Source organism: Homalodisca vitripennis, chromosome 4 (genome assembly GCF_021130785.1).
Source record: "Homalodisca vitripennis isolate AUS2020 chromosome 4, UT_GWSS_2.1, whole genome shotgun sequence".
Classification (NCBI taxonomy): domain Eukaryota; kingdom Metazoa; phylum Arthropoda; class Insecta; order Hemiptera; family Cicadellidae; genus Homalodisca; species Homalodisca vitripennis.
In genome coordinates this window covers 105600980-105615829 of record NC_060210.1, presented here as the reverse complement: position 1 = coordinate 105615829, position 14850 = coordinate 105600980, and the positions used below count along the sequence as shown (strand labels likewise).

At 38.7% G+C, this 14850-nt stretch overlaps 2 protein-coding genes across 2 annotated transcripts in view; one reads left to right on the top strand and one right to left on the bottom strand.

Annotated features, from left to right (window-relative positions):
- Nucleotides 1–14850, bottom strand: part of LOC124359890 — a 139744-nt gene that overhangs the window by 92555 nt on the left and 32339 nt on the right. The window lies entirely within an intron of this gene.
- LOC124359893 overlaps nt 9964–14850 on the top strand; it is a 57225-nt gene continuing 52338 nt past the window's right edge. Inside the window, exon 1 of the mRNA XM_046813015.1 lies at nt 9964–10014. Within this exon, the coding sequence (XP_046668971.1) occupies nt 9972–10014 (43 nt within the window). The 5' untranslated portion in view covers nt 9964–9971. The remainder of the gene's footprint in view (nt 10015–14850) is intronic.

Sequence of the window (14850 nt, the reverse complement as noted above, 5' to 3'; positions counted from 1 at the left end):
CTATAAGTTACAACACACATAGGATTCTGCCTTGCACGTGTGTGGCCATACCGTGAGCGAGCGATGTGCGTGTCTGAGGACCGGCCGTCTCCCATAATCACGACCATTAGACGAGTTAACGCAGTGGTCAGTTGATGTAACAGCCGGTGAGAGTAACCCGGCGAACGCACTCCTCCGACCGCTGCAGTCAGGAACATTTATGTTGAGAATATCGTGTAATATCTCAAGTTCCTTAAGCTCTCATTAACATTCAACCAGCTAAACGATCCCGAACAAAACATTTTAATAGGAGACATTTCCAAAAATCCCACGATTTAGAGCCCTCTCAAGGCAAACTACGGCGTATCGTTTGGTTTCACGAGATCCACCGGGGATATTAAACATCCAGTCGGCCGTGATCGTAAAGTCGGGCGAGCGAAACGAACGGCGAGCGGCGGCTTTGTGACGTGACGGCCCGCCAGAAAAGTTAATTACTGGAAGATCATTGTTAGCCCAAGGTGACTGTTACAATACAGCGTTTGCGGCTCCACAGCGGCTCGCCTCCGAGGCTTTTATTTATAGCCCAACTGGAGATTGGCTTAAACAATTTAATTCTCGTAGCATACGTCGTTTAAAAGTCATATGGGTGTAATGAGCTATTTTCTTACATTCACTGTTTCATCAGACTATAAAAACATGATACACAACACTATTACCTAAATTTAATTTTTGGGGCATTTAAAGATAATTGGTTAGTTTTAATCTATCTGGATGAAGACTCCGCGCCTTTTATCGTGCACGATGAGATCGTGATGTTACTGACTTCAGTGTTGAATCGTGTTTTTGAGAGGAATTCTATGAGTATTCTTTTGTTAACCGGGTAGATTCACAGCATACAATACACTCAACACAGAAACTCCATTTATACCATTTAAGTCTCAATGTCATTTTTTTGCTTTGGGGTATTGGGGTGGATTCACAGATCCTCACACGTCAACCTGAGCTTATTGTGTGCCCCTTTGATGTTAGAGGGGTAAGCCTATCTTTGTGCCCTTAATTAGGCTAAGAAGCTTTTCCCCGATACTAGCATCTGGTTCGTCGCCTGGTTGTTTATCACCGAAAAGAGCCCTTCTCCTTGCTCCCAGTCTCTCACAGTCCAGTATTATGTGTTTTGCAGTCTCTTCAGACTTATTGCAGAGTCTACACTCCGAGTCCTCATGTCGTAAACCTAGAGTGTTTAGGTGTTTCCTGAAGTGGCCGTGTCCAGTGATCAAGGCAATCACTTGCTTAACCCGATCCCTGCCCAGCCCCATCAGCCATCTGGTGAAGCCGGAGCTAGAATCAGCAAGCAGTCTTTTGCCGAGTGCTTGTCCTTGGTGACTTTCCACCGCAAGCGGTGTGTCTTCCTGGACCATTTGTTTATACTTTGGTAGGCGGCTGACTTGCTTATACCACAACTCGGTTCTGGACCGGTGTATGGCATGCTTGCTCCGCTTTTGGCAAGCCTGTCGGCGCATTCGTTACCACCTATGCCTGTGTGGCCCGGTACCCAACCAAGACGCACAAAGTTGCGTGATCCAAGCTTGCAGAGAGTGTTAAAGCACTCCCACACAAGCCTGGATGAGATGCTGTTGGAGTCAAGAGCTTTAAGAGCTGCCTGACTGTCTGACATTATACAGATGTTCATTCCCTGGTACCCTCTAGTGAGGCTTAGATTGGCACAGGCTAGGATACCATAGATTTCGGCTTGAAATATGGAGCAGTTCCGACCCAAACTGCCGCAAAGGGCAGTTCTAGGGGATTGACTAAACACTCCATATCCAGTTCTACCCTTAATAAGCGAGCCATCCGTGTACCAGACAAAGCTCTTTCTTATTGTTGGGATGTTATCTTGCGATTTCCACTCATCTCTGGAGTAGAAGTCAACAGAGAATGGCTTATTAAATACGAACTCCGTTCTCATTATGTCGGAGACCATTTCGAGAATAGCGCTTGGGTTTACAGCTTCAGTGATGGCGCCATGGCTCGCGTTAGACGCGCCATTCCTCCACAAGCCAGCAACCATCAGCCGATAAGCTGACTTACGCGCTTCAGCTTTTATATGGACATCAAGAGGTAGAAGTCCTAAAGCCACCTCGAGGGTTGCTGAGGGACTGCTCCTGAATGCTCCGGTTGCAAAGATTGTGCCAAGCCTTTGTAAGCTTTCAAGCTTGGCTTTGGCAGTTACCTGATTCACCTTTGTCCACCAGACTAATGAACCATAAGTGATTTGAGGCCTTACAACTGCTTTGTAAAGCCATAGTGCTATATGGGGTTTTACGCCCCATGAGATTCCTGCAAGTCTCCTGGACGTCATGAGCGCCCACTTTGCTTTGTGCAGGATAGTGTTAAGATGATCATTCCACGTAAGCTTATGGTCTAGAGTCAGTCCTAAATATTTGACTGTCTTTGACCACTCAAGCTGTGTGGATGCGAGTTTCAGCCTAGAAAGAGACTCTAGTTTCTTTTTCCTAGTGAATGGTACAACTACTGTCATACTGATCGACGAGTTTTTAACGTACCATTTTCGATTTAGACGTATTTGATTAGTGATGTCTTTCAACGACTGATCCTATTCCTCAGTTCAATCAACAGAACAACATTAAATGCCTTAGTGATAGCAGAAGAAGCAAGGTTTGACGTACAGTAGTTTCCCACCAAAAATTTAAATGAATAAAAGTGATATGACAGAGATTGTATCTCATTTCATCACTTAAGCGTATTGCAATGAAGTCAAAATGAGCGGTATATCCTTGGGACCGATTTTATTAATAAAAACCACTGATAGTTGAGATACTCAGCTTCAATAGGATCTACATGAAGTTGTATGAAATAAGGTAGGGTGAATTGCGGGTGAAAAACAGTCGCAACAATACAACTTTCTGAGGGCACCTCTATTTATCTTATCTACAACCGGTAATAAGATATACTGGTAAAAGACAGCTTTGAAGTTGTCCTGGCAAGTTACCATCAGATTAGAATCTTATTTCCATGATTCTTATTATAACAGTTTGCATTAAATATTAAAGATAATACGGAACTCCGCCCTCTCGACCTTCAGCTCAGCCTTCTGCGTCGGCCCACACTGTCTCTTAGATAGGTAATATGTATGGGCAAGACAGTTTCGCATCCGGGCCGAGGGACCAGAAGCAACCCGAGTCCAGTCTAGAATTCTTGGTTTATGGAACTACCAATCTGAATGTCCCGTCGGTGGACTGCCAACAAGTGGGACTACTCGTATCTGAGGACAAAGCTCTGTGAAATCATCTGGAATCTTTGAACCTCCAGCCTCCAACATCAAGTGACTTAAAGTAACCCTTAGCATCTGGACCACTTGCTACTAGGAATGTATTGATCGGGTGGATCATCTGCTCTCTGGAAAGCCCTTGTCACTGGGATCATCAGATCTCTAGTGGTCTTCATCGTTGGGAACTTCCTCATCTCTGGAAACTCTTGAACTCTGAGAGACTCTTTCTAGCCTTTTAGTTCTCACATGGCGGTTTATCTTTAGTTATCTCCATCCATTGCATCGGCTCTTCACTTTTGTCACTATCGTTTTGTTTTTTGAGCCCTTGAAGTACTTGTACTTTCTTAATTCCTGTATTAAACGCTCAAAACAACTTTCACAGCGCCAAGTTCTCATATAAGTTGTACCTAACAGCGGCCATTTGATTACATTATCCAGATCCAGATCTCAATATCTCAATCATGTAAAGGTGTTTTTAGAGAAAATAATTTACTTACTTTTCCTAGTATATACATTCTGGAATGCTTGACATTTGCCTTTAAAAATAACGACTTGTTTCCAATTAAACAAACAACTTACAGTATAACTTCCGAGATAATGATTCCTTGGCCCTTCCAAAACATAGGACATCCTTCTTTGAAAAACACACGTTTTATTCCTGCATCAAGCTTGTTATTAACTTGCCTGCAAGGTTCAAAGAGCATACATAGTTTTTTTTTAATTGATAAAAACTTTTAGATGTCAGGAATTTTGTTTTTTATAGTGATTTTATGTACTGACGATTGTTATGCAATTTACATTGTAAACAACAATAAAGGATTTTGGGTTTGAGTTTGAGCAAGTGACCTGGAGATGGCCGAGAGCCCTCACGCTAGAGCCAAGTAGTGTTTCCGCCCTGCTCACACCCCGTGTGAACTCACCTTTAACTATCAAGATAAACGAAACCCTTTCAGCTTTACTAGTTCTACCGTTATTTCTGTCGCAGTAATAGACTGAAATAGTTGTGGAAGGAACGCTACAGGAAAAGACGATTTGGCATTCCATCAGTTATCTACAATCTCGCTGCAGGATCTTACGGGGAAGTGGTAGGGCGACAATGACATAGAGAGAGTGTAAAAGTGGATGCCCCAAGGTGTGGGTAACCCCGTGTTGTGTGCCTTCACCCGTCACCACTTTCTAAGCGCGATGTCCTTCATAGGAACTATCTGTGAGTATCTTCAAAATAAGATCATCAAACCGTGAGAAATTACGACAAATCAATTTCTTTAGACGTCAATAAATTTACGTATTAATATTGTAGACTATACGTCGTTTTTTTTCTTTTAATGTAATTAATAAATTATTAATTTAAAACATTAAATCATTTAATCTTTAAGTTAATTACAGTTCAATATATCAGATGAAGTAGGCAAAGGCTTGATAGAGCGACAATAACGAGGAACAGGTGAAGGACTTCCCAGAGTACAGTAGTGTGAATCTGAGCAATTAGTTCCAGATAGAGCAAACGCCTCGTATATTGTGACTTGAGTGGAACAATAGACTATAAACTACGCTAGAACAATAGAAATAGTGTAGTACAGAATCCCAGTGAATTGTAACCGAATTAATTATTTTGATAACTTGTGGTTATAATTATTATCAAATAATAATGATAATAGACTTGTAGTGACATGCGTTAAAATTTCCAGAAGAAATGCTGTGGCTACTGATGGAACGCTGAGTAATAATAGTTCTATTAAGTGCTCGACATGACTTTCTTGACATCGTGTCATTGTTCGTCAGTCAGTATGTGAGGTAACTCTTGATATAAAGGTCCTTGAGAATTGAAACTTGGTATATAGCTAGCTTCCCATTGGTCCAGGGAAGATTGATTTTAGGGTTAAAAAGGTAAAGGGCAAACTATATGTCTGTCTGTCTGGATGTGTGATAACTCTTGATATAATGGTCCTAGATACTTGAAACTTGGTTTATATCCTCCTCTTAGTCAAAGTAAACAATCCTTTTGATCTTTAGGTAATAAGATGTAAGAGCATTTCGGCTGCTCTTCTGTGCGATAAACCTTGATAGAAAGGTCGTAGAAAAGTGACACTTGGTACATGGGTTCCTCTTCATCCAAGGAAGAACTCTATTAATTTTGGTCAAAATGTCAAAGGAGAATCCGCCTATCTGTCTGAGTCTTGAAATTTGGTACAGACGTTCCTCTTGGCCCATTAGAAAACCCTATTGGTTCAAGGTGTAATCGTTCAGGAAGTGCAAACACATTTATTCAGCGAGTGAGTATGCCAGTGTGTCGTTCAGATTATAATATAAATTATATTGCTTGTATAACTGTGCAAAAGCACGAAACATTTAATAATTTGTTCGTACTCTACGCCAGAAATTACATATTGTTATACATTCAAAAACCTGTATTAAAGCGAATAAATTACACATTTTATACTAACAGTATTATACAGTTCGCATGAGAAAAGTCTGAAAGAAGTTTGATCGTATTTTGTACATAGCTGTAGTGAATTTCTTCTGTAAATACAAAAAAAATACCTCCTCTTGAGGTCATTGATTGATCGCCGACCAACTGAGGCCACACAAACTTATGTACTTTCATTGTTTCTCTTTCCAGAACGCTACGTAATGTGAAGAACATTTTTTGTAAAACATGTCCGTTCCCTCTAACTTCAAATATCCTCATAGTGGTGTTTACTAAACGATAATGGTACACATAGATTATATTTTTTAAACAAACTTAGAGTCAACAAATTATTAGGTAAACTTTACAGAAATATGCCTATTGCAGACTAAGGCGTAATACTATTTGAGTGAGTCATCAACACAGGGACGTCAGGTAGGCCGGACTGCGCGTGTGACGGTGTGTGCTTTTTTTATCTTGGTTGTTTTCATCTGGTAGTCGTTGGTTGTTTTTATCTTGAGTATTTCACAAGATAAATCAAAATAGAATTTTTATAAAATTGTCAAGTAATTACAAGCAACATTTATTTTACCTTATTTCTCGATAACTATTCAGGTGTAAGATGGCGGCCGTTTAAGTTATAGAAGTATACAACTGAACAGCTACAAGTGATAATGATTACAAACACATTTTCCTATTGTAACGATATCAAGTGCACGTTTTTACAAAGAAATTAATACGGTTGTAAAAATTTTCGTCTTGTAAGGTTTCAAGATTATGAACTTTCTATGTGTTTGGAAGAATTACGATAAAATTAATATGCCAACACTGAGGGTAATTGTCCCGTCAATGTAGTGTGAATCAAACATCTAAACTAATAATGCATCTTCAATCTTCAGTTTGATACTTCAAGAAGGCAGCGTTATGTAAAATCTAACTTTCTTCCGGCTGAGACGAAAGGATATTTTCTATTTTATTTACTTCAATAAATTTTACTCAATCCTAGATACTGACACAATATGGATTCCATTTTCCATCTGGATATCCTTGGCAGGGTTATGAAAGCTCCTGAAACCGTATTCTATTATTAGATTAAACAAACAGGTTTACAAACGCGGGCAATTGCGAAAATAAATTCTCCGCTAGAAAGTGATACCAAATGTAGTGGATGTATTCTGGGATAAAAGACTTTCCCTGTCTCAGACGCCCGAAATGGAGCGATTCACGTGCACGAGTCTTCTTGCGTCTGACGGACTCGAACCTGTACCTTCACTTCTCTGATTGCTTTCACTTTCATTAGAGCAGTTCTGGTACTTGTCCGGGTGGGGCCACGTGAGCCCAGAGCCGTACATCTGGCTGCGCTGCGCCGCAGTCATTATTGTGCACCACTAACAGTATACCTACCATAGACGTAGCCAGAATCAAACTAAGGAGGGGGCAACCTATGATCAAACAGATTATACACTTTCGGGCATAAAAGGAGTATGAAACCAAAATTCCCAGAAAATAACGTATAACTATATCAATGTTTTATTAGTTATTACAGTTTTCCCCAAATTGTTTGGACTCCATGCTCCCTTTAGGTTTATACGATACTACTGAAGAATAATAATAAAGTATTGTGACTTTATAATTCACATCGGTAAAATATTTGCCTGTAAGCCTATTTAGCCATCATATAAATATCAAGAAAAACAGTGTTTTTAATAAATTATCTAAAACTATGTACTACTATTACTAGTTTTTAAAGAAGAACACTATTATTATACTGTTGTTAGACTTGGAGTAATATAATAAAATATATAGAGAAAAGTAATTAAAGTAAAACGCGTTTAACATTTTAAACGTTGTTTTCATAATTCAATTTTAGCGATTGCTTTATAAAAATTACAGTTTAGCAAGTCAGATTAAATATACTCAAATTCGTCACATTTCGCCACAACAGTCGTTTAAAATTTCATACAAGCCAATCGGACATATTTGTTAAAAGTACATGCGAATATTTGGTCCTCTAATGAGTACATCAAAACCTAGAATCACGTTCGACACTGTAACACATAATTATTTTTTAATTTTTAAGTTTAGTCTGTATTTTGATTTAATAACAGCTACATCGAAGAAACCCGCCTCAGAAAGGTAGGAAATGGCAAAGGGTATCGATACAAGCAACGCTTTCTTGGCAATTTTATGGTTCACTTTTTCGACATTACACCAAACCTTTAGCAAATAATTCTTTTTAAATCTAGTCTTTAACGAAGTTTCAGTTTAGAAATCATCCAGTTGTTCACTCTCTTCAACGTTTAGATGCATTTCCTTATTAAATGGATTTCATACCCACATAATAGTGTAGACATCTTTGATAGGGGGATATATTCATCTAAATACACTCAGTTTGGAAAGATCTTTCAAAAAACTAATTTCAAGGCGGAAAATCTAGTTTATTCACCTTTAGCCATGATAGCCTTACGCAAATCGAGTTTCTTTTTAAAGCCTTCCACTTTGTCTGAAAGGTTTAAAATATGTGTCTTCTTTTCTTGCAGTTACGTACTTACAATGTTCAACTTTTCAAACAATTCAGTAAGAAAAGTTATCTTCGACAGAAAGTTGCGATCAATAAATGTATCGGAAATGAAATGTTTTTTATCCTTCTCATAAACATATATTTCGTGTCTTAGCTCAAACATTCTAGAAAGGGAGTTACCAAAACACAACCAACAAGAACTACTGTAGAATAAAACATGAGCGGTCAGATCCCATGTCCTTGTACAATTGTTCATAAAATCATACATTTTAAGTTTTAATGTAGTCGATTGCACTCATAACAATGTTATGTATATCGTACAGTTCCTTAATGAGATGTTCAGCGGCTAATGCTTATCTATGGATCATGCAGTGGATTCAAATCGCAATGGTCACTTTTGCTCGAACAGAGCTTGGAGCTCCCTTTTCGACCTACTATCGAACTGCCACTATCAGTAGGCCACATTACAACACATTGTTGCCAGTCAATGTTATGCTTATTGGCTTGTTTGGTGGAGTGATGTGTAGCGTCAAGGCAACACGTTCCAAAAAAATAGTTGAAAATGCACCTACGAGTTTCTCACCAGGACTCTATTCATGCGATGACGCAGCGATTTATGTGCAACAAAAGAGGTTTATGTTTAATTTTTTTAATTTAAAGATACTTTTGAGTAATTTATGGAGCTGTAGGTATATGGATGATAATTAAATAATTTGATATGACATTATAAATTTAGTCTAGCGCAAAGGCAATAATAAATATATTTTTTTAAATTTTCACAAGATATGATACTTTTTTAATTACTGTATGATGTTTTCCTAACCTGACAGGATTTCGAGACGCCCCAGAGCGCCGCGGTGCATACTTTACGAATCACTGAGTTCTTACAATTATTTTCTTGCAATACAAACATATATATTTATTCCAATGTCCATGCCTAACTCTTCAACTAACATCTTTTACTTTTTGCACTTCCAGAGGAGAAGGGTGATGAGCACCTTGCGCCTCGATTGGTACGCTTCCAGCTGGTAAGGACTAAGCCTTCAAACGATAGTTATCGTTTTATCAGTAAGTAAAGATTTACAGTCAAAAATACATACCGTATGTTGAATTTTGTTAGCAGACACAAGAAAATTCTTCTTACCTGGAACAAAACGTGTAATATTAGTATTTTATACAATGAAATGCATTCGATGTGTTGCAGAACAAGCAAAGTATATAAATCACATGAAGGAAACAAGATTTTTTCCGGACATTTGCCATCGTTCAGAGATACAAAAAAATCAGTAACACTACGTAGCACATCTCGTGTAGTCTCCGATACTTCATGGAAGTAGAAGTCATTTTATAATTCACCTACAGAGTCTCAGTTGTGTTATTCCGTAGAATCGGCGACAAGCATTTGAAAATATCATTCAGTAAGATTGAGTCAGCGTGTTAGGTTAGTTATTTACCTGTAGAAGAGATCGGATTGCAGATCTTGAAACTTAGTATTACTGATTTTTTGTATCACTGAACGATGACAAATGTCCGGCAAAATCCTGTTTCCTTTTAATCCTTCCATCGTCATATAAGACATCGCGCGAGTCTGCAGTCCAACTGCGAAAGATATGAAACGCTTACAAGAGATGCAACAGTATTAATTGTATGCGACTGCTAGCAATTATGTTTACAATAATAACCGACATAAATACGACAGCAGCGTTGTAATTGAGCGAGCTCGGCAAGACGTGTGGCCTCTGGTTTATTGAGAGTCGCAATTATCTCTCACAGCTTCGATGAACTGCACCAGCGTCGCAACTGGAACTGCTGCTATTATTGGTAACAAATATTACAAATTACTACTCTTATTGATGTTTTTATTAAATTTTTTCCAATTTAGCATTTTCTGAAAAGTTTTTAATAGTTTTGTAACTAACAGCCCCTAAAAACAAAAATGCTAACACCATGACTAAATTTCTATACCAACTAAATTTTGTAAAGCATTCGTAATTAATAAGTAAACGCACCAGTTCGGTTAAAGTATTAAAACGCAGTTCACATTTGAAGAAGATCTTTGCTGTGGAGCTTAACGTAGAACATAGTTAAGAAGTATTTTTTAACCTTGACTTATGTGTAGCAACTGCTCTACAAATAAATTTTTAAATATGCCATTTTGAACGTCAATAAGAAATAGAGCAATAAGGTGTTAAAAAAATTAAATTAATTTTATGAATCAAATTACATGTAAAAACATTACTGAGATAAAACTATGTTGAATTTTAAAGATCAGCCTCCAATTTTCATGAAATTTTATATTAAAAGATTCCCGCGGTTTTTGAACTGTATAGAGCTTATTTTGCATAATTATATTTATGAATACTCACAACAGGAGTTACAAATTTTAATGCTACCCTAGACCGATTTCAAAATAAAATCATTTCTCTGTTAAATATGTATACAGTAAAAACATTTTCGAACATAAGCTATATTACATGTTTTCTATTTTAATGCCCTGAAAGAATTCCTAAAATTTGTATCAACTGTTAAGTGACAAACTATAAAATTTGTGGATTGAAGTAAATTACGAATAGCATTTGTTTCTTTTTTTTACATTTCTCACCATTAGTACAAAGATTAAACATTCCAATCAATATTATAAAAATGCCCTTGTGGAAATTGGTAACTTAAGATTCCGTATTACACTTGTACTTAGTGTAGTCTTTTTCATTTCTTGTTTAATAAAATATAATTTTAAATTATATTTTATTACATTGATTTAAAGGAGTGTTAAAAATAAAACTTTATAATTTTGTGATTAATTTACAATTATATTTCTGTCTCATAGATTAATGAGTTCAAAAAGAAATCGCTTACCAGCCCTGATATAATAAACTTTTCAAAGCCTAAACCAAGAAAATAAGTAATCCGGATATGAAGCGTAAAGCGAGTAGGGGTGTCTTTTAGTTAGGCACAAACCGGTTCGTTTCACACAGTGAGTCCTCGATGTCACACCGACTGTAATCCTTGGATGATATACGAGCTCCTTACATCAGCAGACCGGGCGTTGGCAGTTGCAGTGCAGCGCAGGTACGACAGTCAGATCACCGTATTATCATCGTGTACTCGTATGAGACTCACTCCGACTGCAATCCTATGATGATATACGAGCTCCTTACATCAGCAGACCGGGCGTTGGCAGTTGCAGTGCAGCGCAGGTACGACAGTCAGATCACCGTATTATCATCGTGTACTCGTATGAGACTCACTCCGACTGCAATCCTACGATGATATACGAGCTCCTTACATCAGCAGACCGGGCGTTGGCAGTTGCAGCGCAGCGCAGGTACGACAGTCAGATCACCGTATTATCATCGTGTACTTGTATGAGACTCACTCCGACTGTAATCCTACGATGATATACGAGCTCCTTACATCAGCAGACCGGGCGTTGGCAGTTGCAGTGCAGCGCAGGTACGACAGTCAGATCACCGTATTATCATCGTGTACTCGTATGAGACTCACTCCGACTGTAATCCTACGATGATATACGAGCTCCTTACATCAGCAGACCGGGCGTTGGCAGTTGCAGCGCAGCGCGGGTACGACAGTCAGATCACCGTATTATCATCGTGTACTTGTATGAGACTCACTCCGACTGTAATCCTACGATGATATACGAGCTCCTTACATCAGCAGACCGGGCGTTGGCAGTTGCAGCGCAGCGCAGGTACGACAGTCAGATCACCGTATTATCATCGTGTACTCGTATGAGACTCACTCCGACTGTAATCCTACGATGATATACGAGCTCCTTACATCAGCAGACCGGGCGTTGGCAGTTGCAGTGCAGCGCAGGTACGACAGTCAGATCACCGTATTATCATCGTGTACTCGTATGAGACTCACTCCGACTGTAATCCTACGATGATATACGAGCTCCTTACATCAGCAGACCGGGCGTTGGCAGTTGCAGCGCAGCGCGGGTACGACAGTCAGATCACCGTATTATCATCGTGTACTTGTATGAGACTCACTCCGACTGTAATCCTACGATGATATACGAGCTCCTTACATCAGCAGACCGGGCGTTGGCAGTTGCAGCGCAGCGCGGGTACGACAGTCAGATCACCGTATTATCATCGTGTACTTGTATGAGACTCACTCCGACTGTAATCCTACGATGATATACGAGCTCCTTACATCAGCAGACCGGGCGTTGGCAGTTGCAGCGCAGCGCAGGTACGACAGTCAGATCACCGTATTATCATCGTGTACTCGTATGAGACTCACTCCGACTGTAATCCTACGATGATATACGAGCTCCTTACATCAGCAGACCGGGCGTTGGCAGTTGCAGTGCAGCGCAGGTACGACAGTCAGATCACCGTATTATCATCGTGTACTCGTATGAGACTCATTCCGACTGTAATCCTACGATGATATACGAGCTCCTTACATCAGCAGACCGGGCGTTGGCAGTTGCAGTGCAGCGCAGGTACGACAGTCAGATCACCGCATTATCATGGTGTATACTCACGTAAAACCGGGTACTCATTAGCGTAACGGGACCTGCTAGTTGCTGGCCTGGAGACAGCGATGGAACCGCACTTGAGTTCGATTTACATCTTTGATGGGTGTAATCTCCACGGTAAGTGGCTAATGAACTTTCTCAAGTATCCCTTGCCAGCTGGGAGACTTTACGATGGATAAAGGGTTAGCTTTCCAATTGGACACTTGAACTGCCCACTCTCTCTGTACACTCTTTGATGTGACTTCTATCTCGTATAAACCCCGAGGCCTATACACTCCTCTCACCACCGCGTCATGCTGTGCACCGGTTTCACAACCGGCTACCGCCGACGGTGATGCCCGTGACACTCTTGACACTAGTATCACTCGGATCTGTCACCAGAGAAAGTTCTCCGGATAAGTTGCAAGATGGCTGAAACATTGTGTCCGGATAAACAATTATTAACGGATCTCAGAATAACTTGGTCTAGGGCTCATTCTATGTTCCACGTTCACCACATTGACTTTCTCATCCACTGCAATAACTTCTATACAGAGAAAGTCTAGAACGACAATTAAACATATTTGTCCAAGAGCTGAGAGCATCCTCACATTCTATAAGCACACAACCTAGTTTCTTGTAATTATAGAGGAATGTTATCCAAGAAAGAAATCGTTAGCCTGTCGCACTAGTTTTAGGAAAGGTTGCCAACAGTGTTAAAAATATGAAATGTACAATTGTTCATGTCATATTTTTCCTAGCTTGACAAATTTAAACTCAATTGTAAAACGTAAATAAATGTTAAATCAGCGTTAGCTAACCGTATACGAGTGGCAATATATGAAAGTGGCGACTAAATGACGAAAAAATGATATGAGAAAATAATTATCATTTCAAATGTTTAAACATATCCTTTAAAATCAAACTCCATCAAAACTAGCGAGGTTGAAAATCGATTTCATACGTAGGAAAAATGTCTCAATCGATTTCAGGAAAACGTCGTGCGTTTCGTGGCTTTTACAATGTAAATAGGCGCTCGGCCCCAAGACTATATTCTAATGTATCGTGAAATGTTTAACACTTAAAATTCTGAAATAATTCTGCGCATCAGAGTTTTTTTTTCTCTCAAATATAGTTTTAAATCGAAAACAAAGTACTTTAGACATGAACAAAGGATTACAGATTTGTTGATGTTTCTCTGTGCTTCAGGTCTTACAGTCTTCAAATAAAATAAAATCATTGAATAATTTTAACTGTAACCAGGCTTTAATTTTGGATGCAAAACATCCCTGATGTGTCATGTCAAAATAATACACAGTATTATAAAGAACGTCTGTTCACAACTATAATACAACCAGGTCTAGTACTACAATTGATGTTGAATAGTTCTAGTTATGAACCTCTGTAACATGTCTAGGTTTGGGTTTCCTCTGGTATAAATCTGAAGATACAACATTTTTCCTAAAATCACAAATCCCTACAATAATTTCATTAAATAACTTATATCGTAATTGTTAACAGATTGGTTTATTTGTGAACAGTGAAAACTAAAGCAGAAACGAATTCCTGAGAATTATTTTTTAAAACATTACTAATACAGGAAACGCGTAATGGGATTTACAAGGTAGTTTTGTGAATGTAACACCTCTAAGGTTACTCATAGTCCTTCGGAAGTATTCTAAGCGGAAAGTCTGAAGTAACGCCAATCACGCAAGTAGGTATTTGGCGATTACTCTTGGTTCATATTATAGAGTTAGTAGGTGACCTTGAGTATTGTGGAATATCATCACTCCTTTTGTAACTCTGTTTCAACAGAGATACAAGATATATGAATGTGGATTAATAAAACCACTTATAACAGCCGTCAGACATTCGTCATTGCTTTCAACAGCGATTACCACTTTAGCTTTCGTTATGAGTCATTTTACAAGAACTCGTGTAGAAACAGTGACATGGTGTGAAATAGATTAAATGGAATGTTTACCATTATAAGGGGAAAAGGACAAAAGTTAAATGAGCGTTTAAAATTAAACTAAATTGATAGAACACTTAGAACCACCCATAAAACTATTACATTACTAATAATTCACTCTGGCCTGATGTTAAATTAAATTTTTAAAATTTTAATTTATGAGTTACTAATTTGGTATAATTACTTTTGTGAT